The sequence below is a fragment of the Gracilinanus agilis genome, chromosome 3, assembly GCF_016433145.1.
Source record: "Gracilinanus agilis isolate LMUSP501 chromosome 3, AgileGrace, whole genome shotgun sequence".
NCBI lineage: Eukaryota > Metazoa > Chordata > Mammalia > Didelphimorphia > Didelphidae > Gracilinanus > Gracilinanus agilis.
The window spans coordinates 42,826,321-42,834,481 of record NC_058132.1 but is presented as its reverse complement, the minus strand read 5'-3'; the positions used below and the strand labels follow the sequence as shown (position 1 = coordinate 42,834,481).

General features: G+C 46.3%; 1 protein-coding gene across 4 annotated transcripts in view; it reads right to left on the bottom strand.

Annotated features, from left to right (window-relative positions):
• Positions 1 to 4,477: 4,477 nt before the first annotated feature.
• The window catches only part of SLC45A1 (solute carrier family 45 member 1), a 44,797-nt gene continuing 41,113 nt past the window's right edge, over positions 4,478 to 8,161 (bottom strand). For all 4 annotated transcript variants that reach the window (XM_044671252.1, XM_044671253.1, XM_044671255.1 and 1 more), the window contains one exon: positions 4,478 to 4,914. In XM_044671252.1, the coding sequence (XP_044527187.1) occupies positions 4,648 to 4,914 (267 nt within the window). In that variant the 3' untranslated portion in view covers positions 4,478 to 4,647. The remainder of the gene's footprint in view (positions 4,915 to 8,161) is intronic.

Below are 8,161 nucleotides of genomic sequence, written 5' to 3'. Positions count from 1 at the left end.
ATATCTCCAAATGCATACCCTGTAGACATCTTAAACTCAACACATCTTAAACTGGACTCTCTTTTTTTTTAAACCCTTACCTTCCATCTTGGAGTTAATACTGTGTATTGGCTCCTTGGTGGAAGAGTGGTAAGGGTGGGCAGTGGGAGTCAAGTGACTTGCCCAGGGACACACAGCTGGGAAGTGTCTGTGGCCAGATTTGAACCCAGGATCTCCTGTCTCTAGGCCTGACTCTCAATCCACTGAGCTACCCAGTTGCCCCCTTAAACTGGACTCTTTAGCTTTCCATGTACATTTTCCTCTTTCAAATTTCCCCATTACTGTCAAGGGCACCACCATCTTCCTACACCCCACGCTTGCCACTTAAAGAAGTCACCCACTACACTTTCTCACCTGCAGGCTCAATCTGTTACCAAAGCCTGTCAATTCTGCCTTCACATCGTCTCTCATGCATCCACTGCCTTCCTTCTTTTCTCTGACACTGCCATCATCTCTCTTCACCCCATACCTGGACTATTACAGTACTCTTCTGCTTGGTCCCTCTTTCTCTCTCCTCTGCAATCCATCACTCACTCAGCTTTTAAATTAATCCTCCTAATCAGGTCTTGATCAATGATACATGTAAAACCCAGTGGAATTGTACGTCAGCTGAGGGAGGCTGGGGGGGCTTGGGGAGAGGGAAAGAACATGAAATATGTAACTGTGGAAAAATATTCAAAATAAAAATTTTAAAAAATTATGCTGCCAAAAAAAATAATAAAGAAATTAATTAATCCTCCTAAAGTGCAGATCTGACCTTGTCATCCCATTCAGCTCTCATGGCGGGGGCAGCTGGGTAGCTCAGTGGAGTGAGAGTCAGGCCTAGAGACAGGAGGTCCTAGGTTCAAACCCAGCCTCAGACACTTCCCAGCTGTGTGACCCTGGGCAAGTCACTTGACCCCCATTGCCCACCCTTACCACTCTTCCACCTATGGGCCAATACACAGAAGTACAAGGGTTTAAAACAAAAAACAAAACAACTCTCATGGCTCCCTATTACCTTCAGGATCAAATACAAAATTCTTTGGCATTCAAAGCTCTTCACATCTCCCCCTCCTGCCTTTCTAGTCTTCTTACTTACTCTCACTGCCCCCCCCCCACCCCATACACTCTGCTTTCTAGTCATACTGGTCTTTTTGCTTTTCCTCAGCAACAACAACAACAACAACAACAACAACAACAAAAAAAAAAACCAACTCTTCCGTTCCAGGAATTTTTACTGACTGTCCCCCACCCTGAGCTTGCAGTACGGTCCCTCATCATCTCCACCTTCTGGCTTCTCTGGCTTCCTTCAAGGGCACCTAAAACCCCATGTTCTGATCTATCAGAAGCCTTTTCTGAGCCCCCCTTAATGGAATGCCCTTTCTCTGTTATTTCCACTTCATAGCTTGTTTCACGTTTTCTCTCCCATTACAGCACGAGAGCCTGAAGAGCAGGGAATGCCTTTTTGCATTTCCTTATCTTCCTAGTAAGTAGCCTTCTATGGAGGGTCTTCACAAATGGGGGCAGCTGGGTGGCTCAGTGGATAGAGAGCCAGACCTGGCCTCAGACACTTCCCAGCTGTGTGACCCTGGGCAAGTCACTTAACCCCATTGCCTAGCCCTTATTGCTCTTCTGCCTTGGAACCAATGCAAAGTATTGATTCTAAGATGTTTAAATTAAAAAAAAAAAAAAGAAAAGAAATGCTTCTTGACTGTTAACTAAATGAATGAGCAGAAGGCTAAACTGCCTGGCAAGGGCTGCCATATGCTATTTCAAAGCCAATTAGATTAAAAAAAAAAAAAACCCAAACAGATTTGAAAATGGCTTTGTTCAGACACTAACTGGCCCAGCCTCGTTTGGGGCGCTGATGTCACTGCCCCCCGCAAGCCCTGATCACTCCCCTCATTTGAGTAGTCAGGCTGTTTGCCAAGCCTTTCCCGGCGTGTAGAGATGCCCATCTCCACTCTGTGCACGTCACTGTCTGTACCACTGGGTGGCAGCACTAGAAGAGGAACAAGCCGGACCCACATCATGGGCTCAGAGCATCATCAGATTCCCTTTTTTACCCCTTTAACCAGACCTGTGATTTCACTGGCAAAGTGAAATCACAGAGAAGTGAATTTTTTTTTTTTTGGCAAAAAGACTGGAGTGGTTCGCCATTTTCTTGTCTAACTCATTTTACAGATGAGGAAACTGAGGCAAACAGGATGAAGTGACCTGCCCAGGGTCACACAGCTAGGAAGTGCCCGAGGTTAGATCTGAACTCGGAGTCTTTCTGACTCCAGGCTCTGCACTCTATAGACCATGCCAAATCAGCCTAATAACTTTGGCCATTTCTACCCTGAATAGATGAACTGACTGTTTCTATTTATTAAAAATTCTCCGAGGGGAAATTCCTTAGATTCTATTTGTTAACTCTGTCAATAAGGACCTACTATGTGCCAGGCACTATGCCAAGTGCTGCCCCAATTAAGATACGATTTTCTTCTGTGTGACCCTGGGCAAGTCACTTGACCCCCATTGCCCACCCTTACCACTCTTCCACCTAGGAGCCAATACACAGAAGTTAAGGGTTTAAAAAAATTTTTTTTAAATTAAAAAAAAAATAAGACATGATTTTCTTATAGGACGATCAGGCATGGGGAGACAAGACCAGCAGCTGTGTTCTGGAGGGAGATACTCTACTGCATTCATCCCAGACAGGGCATGTGATTTAACCTCTCATGTAGCTCCGTGATGGACAGCAGATTCCTGAAGGCTATTTTGAAGGGCTATTACTTAGCAGCCCCAATATGGCTTTAGCCCCTGTTGTCACCACCCTTGCTCGCTGCAGTCATTGCTTGGATTCACCCTGTGCAATAAAGCTGAGATGTGAGAATTATGAAATTCTAAACTTGGCTAAATTTAGGTTTAAAAATATTTTTTAATTTTAAAATTTTTTAAAATTTAAAAAAAAATTTTTAAATTTTAGAAATTTTAAAAGATATTTCCAAAGATGCCGCTGCCAAGAAGAAACCCCCATCTCTGAATGCCAACTTCAGGAACGTCCTCTGGGTGCTTTCGTCCTAGCCTTGAAGAGGACACCCTTTTAGATTTAAACCCCAAACACCTATTCTAAAGTATCCAGTGATAATACACGGATAACCCAGTGGAATTGCTTCTCCGTTCTGGGAGGGGGGAGGGAAGAGGGGAGAGAGAGAGAACGTGAATCATGGAACCGTGGGAAAATAGCGAAAGAGTAATTAAAATAAATCTATTTTTATCTCTAGGATTAGAGATTTGATTTACCCTAAGTCACAATGAGGTGCCTTTGAGCTAAAATGTGGCTCCTACACCAAAAGGACCCTTTCCTGTTCTTCCTGGACCCCTCCGAACCTCTGTCTACTTTGATTTGCATCTTGTGACTTGACTAGGAAATGCAAGTTTTGATTGGTTACCTCTCCCCTTCCCTCTCTAAATGTGGATTGCTTTGGTGATTTACAAAAATGACATTAGAAAGCAAAGGCAATATGGGGGCAGCTGGCCTAGAGACAGGAGGTCCTAGGTTCAGGCCCCGCCTCAGCCACTTCCCAGCTGTGTGACCCTGGGCAAGTCACTTGACCCCCATTGCCCACCCTTACCAATCTTCCACCTATGAGACAATACACCGAAGTACAAGGGTTAAAAAAAAAAAAGAAAAAAAAACAACTAAAAAAAAAAAAGAAAGCAAAGGCAATATTATGACGTGAACACACTGGACTCATTGAGTGGGAAGCCATTCTGGTCACAGCTCTAGCCTCAATCTCCTCTTTTATAAAATGGAGGGGTTGAGAGGGCAGCTGGGGCGGGGGGCTCAGTGGATGGAGAGCCAGACCTCGAGACAGGAGGTCCTGGGTTCAAATCTGACCTCAGATACTTCCCAGCTGTGTGACCCTGGGCAAGTCACTTGACCCCTGTTGCCTAGCCCTTCCCACTCTTCTGCCTAGGAACCAATACCCAGTATTGATCCCAAGATGAAAGGTAAGGGTTTAAAAAAAAATGGAGGGGTTCAGTCGTGTGATCTCTATGGCCTCTTCCAGTTCAGGTTTCCAATTCTACCCCACATTTATATGAGAATTTCATGAATAAAACAAGGCTTTCTGACTAGGAAATATATGTCTCAAGGGAAATGAGCTAATCTCTCCTTTGCTATCTAAAATGAAACTGGCTCCTGTGTCTTCCACAGTATCTTATAAGAATTTATTCTATATTGGATGCTGACTGCTAGAATCCACAAGGGCTCTTCTGTCACAAAATCACAGGAGAAACCCGCAGCCCGCTTTCTTCCTTGCGGTCCATACTGCAGCTTGTTACACCTCCAGATGGAGGGAGGCTTTAGTTCCCCTTCGCATCCCCCTAGGATGAGGCCGCACCATTGGAAGGAACAGGCTTGGGGGGGGGGGTGTTATTTTTGTCTTTTTTTTTTTTTGGCTATCATTTATTGTCTTCTCACATATTTACATTCCAATAGGAAATCTTTCCACTTGTACAACGGTTGAGGAGGCTGGTCAAGGCAATCCGGTCATTCTGTTGGTCAATTCTTAACTAGCCCTTTTCCCAAATGCCCGTGTTCCAAGTGTCAGTCCCACAACAGAGGTCCTCAGGACGTTAGATGTTCAGCAGAAGGGGCTGGTGCTCCTCTTCTAACTCCTCACTTGGAGGAATTTCATAAATGACAAAAAGGGAGGAGTACAAGCAGCCAATGAAAGACACGAGGCTGGAGAAGTACATTACCCCATTGGCACTGCCAACCACTGAGGTCAATGGTCCCATGATGATGGAAACAAGAATCTGAGCTAAGAAGTACTGACAGCTCAGGAGGGAGATGTCCACCCCCATTCCTCGCTTGGTGCCATCCACAGTCGACCCTGAAAACTGAGAGAAAAAAGGAAGAAACATGTGAGGAAGAAAAGCAGGCCTCAAACTGAAGCTACACACTCCATTGCACTAACTCTTAAGCCTGAAAACCCTTTCTGCAACAGCAACAGCAGAGCATCAAATTCACCTCCACCAATGGTAGGGCCCCCGGGAAGCCCCTAGAAGCCCTTTTCAGAGAGTCTACTGCCAGCCTCAAGCAGGAAAATAGCCCAAGAGGTCTAAAATGTTTGTCTTCCGAGGGATGACAATGCCCCAAGGCTCTGGCTCCAAAGCCAGAGAGAGGACGGAGATCAGAGAAGCACAGAGTTGCTTGTCTCCTTCCAAATGATGAGATTGGGGTGCTAAAAAGTGGGCATTCGTAGAATCACTGACCAAAAAGGGAAAAAAAGGGAAAAAAAAAAAAGGACTTGGGGCAGTGATTCCCAAAGTGGGCACCACTGCCCCCTGGTGGGTGCTGCAGCGATCCAAGGGGGCATTTATCTTTCCTATTAATTGCTATTAAAATTTTTAAAAAATTAATTTCCAGGGGGCTAAGCAATATTTGTTCTGGAAATGGGACAGCAGGCCAAAAAAGTTTGGGAACCACTGACTTGGGATATCTCATTTGCCCTTCACTAAAATAAAAAAGTGGAAACTCTGTTGGGAGAATATCTGTGAGAGACATTCTCCAAAGTGAGAATGAGTGTAGCACAAGCTGAGCATCCTCTTCTTTGAAAGGACCATGCATGTGTGTGGGGTGACTTCATTCAGTCAGCTCGCTTTACCCTCCCAAGCATCTGTGGCATGGAGAAACTGAGGCTATGGATAGAGAGGGGAGGGAAGGAGTTGGTTTTTTTTTTTTTTTTTTAGTATAAGAGTGTGTGTGTGTGTGTGTGTGTGTGTGTGTGTGTGTGTGTTGGGGGAAGTGAGAGAGAGAGAGGAAGAGAGGGGGGAGTAAGATAGTGGTGACAGTAGTGGGAGGCTAGCCTGGGGTACCTGGAGAATGGGACCCCAGGAGATGGGAGGCCGTCCGAGGCAAACTCAACGTCTTTCCCCATTGATTCTGGTTTTGGAACAGGTGCTCTTAACCTTTTGTGTCTTGGATCCCTTGGGCAATTGGTCCGATGACCCCTTCTCAGAATCATGGACATCAAGTGAAATGCGTAAGATTACAAAGAAAACCATTTTTCTTGGAATAATCATAAAACGTTTTTTTTTTTTTTTAAAAAAACAAGTTCCCAAATCTCCCTCATTCTGGCTAGAAAAAAAAAGTCACACATCCTTTTTTTTTTTTTTTTTTTTTTTTTTAAACCAATTGTTCCTCTGGCCCAGGACCTGGAACCCAGGAGAATGTGCTACCACTCTAGTAGGGGCCCGGGGGTCCGTCAGACTGCCAAAGGGGCCCAGGACACACCCCAAAGTCATGAACCTCTGGGTTGAGTAGATTTCTGTGGACTGCCTAAGGGACCAATGAACATTTATCGATGTGTTTCCTTGGGAAAACGCCACTCAAATTTCTTAAAATTCCTAATTCTTAAACTTAAAGAACACAGCCTGTTGGCAAGTTAGAGACCGCTTGCAAATCCCTTTCCTTTCCGTCTTCTCTAAAGACGGGCATCGGCAGCCTCGATGCCATTATAACAAGCGGCGCTGAAATTTGCCTCCCAAAGAAGCCATATTCTCTTGGCCAAGAAGCTGCCCTAGGTGAGAGCTCTCTGAGTAGAAGAAGCCTTTCCTGGGAGCCGCCTTGTATTTACAAAAGCCTTTACTTCCCTCCGTGGCCAGTTTTCTCTACATCGTTTGAACAGAACCGGTGTCAGAGCAGCATCGAATCTGCCTCAGAGGGGCAGAAGAGTGATACCGTCTTCAATCAGAAATGGGTCCCAGAGGGGGAGGCAGCCCAAACCAGAGCCTCCATGGCCACCCGGGTCACTACGGTCTCCGGAAGTCAAAGTGCCCCCAGCCTTGCTTCCATCAGAGATCTGACCTTGGCCCCATTCCATCCTGTGGCCAAGGTCAAGACGATGATATTCTACGGGAGGAAGACCGCTACGGCTTCCCTTGGGGAGGGGGCTGGAAGGCTTCCTCCGGCTTCCAAGGAAACCCAGCGTTCTGAGCAGAAGAATCTAAGCTGATGGTCGCTCCTGTCCTGATCTTTGGAAGAGGGAGCCGATGGCTTCTCCTGGAAGCCACACAGCCGTCAGAAACAGCCTTTTTGTCTGCTCAGGCTTGGGCACATCCATCTAATTCCGACGGATAAGGTGATCAGGACTTCTGGGTACTCACATTAATTAAAACTACAAGGGAGAGAGTCACAACTACTCTGGGTGCCGGAGGCTCTCGCAGACAGCCGGGTTCCTTTAACAGGAGGGGGGGCTGCAGTAGCACCTGGGCTAGGGGCAATGCTCAGGAGGAGGGCAGCGCCTCTTGCATGACCCGGCTCTCTCGTGTCGTCGGGGCACAATTTGCTCATTACAACGGGAAGAAAGTGCTTGGATGTTGCCAACATGGGATTGTGGCCTCACTGAAGAAATCAAGTCAGAAGAGCAGGGAGATTAGAACGGGTTCACTTACACATTCTAGTAGCCCTTCCACACAGCCTGCTAAGAAAAGAACGGCGCCGCTTCGGCTGAGCCGAGCCTAGCGGTCTTGTTTCTAGAGTCAACGTTCACTTGTCTGCTCTTCCCCCAAGACTGCAAGAGGGAATCTCATAGTAAGAAGGGAGACCTTTTCTCAGGAGCTAAAGCTTGATCAACAGAGTGTCCTCGCTGGCATGTGTGATATATGCTGCTGTGCCCAGGAGGGGGCTCTTAGGTTCTTCCTCAAGAGCGTGGATGACTACTGCCATACCCGAGTCCTTGGAAAGGCCTCCATTTTAATGGAAGTAATGTGGCCTGTCGGAATGGAACCTGCCCGCTTGGCACTGAACCCTGCTAACTAATATTATAGAGTGAGCCGTCTGCTCGCTGCCAAGCTAGGACTTCCGAAGCAGGGGAATCTCAGCTCTAGTCCAGGTTGATGCAGTTGGTAATAACAAATTGCTCCATAGAAAAGGCTACTTCAGGCCTTTGAATGTAGTAATTATGGTTAATATGGCAAACAACCTTGGGAAGGAAGGAAGGAAGGAAGGAAGGAAGGAAGGAAGGAAGGAAGGAAGGAAGGAAGGAAGGAAGGAAGAAAAGGAAGGAAGAAAAGGAAGGAAGGAAGGAAGGAAGGAAGAAAGGAAGAAAGGAAGAAAAAAGAAAGGAAGGAAGGAAGGAAAGAA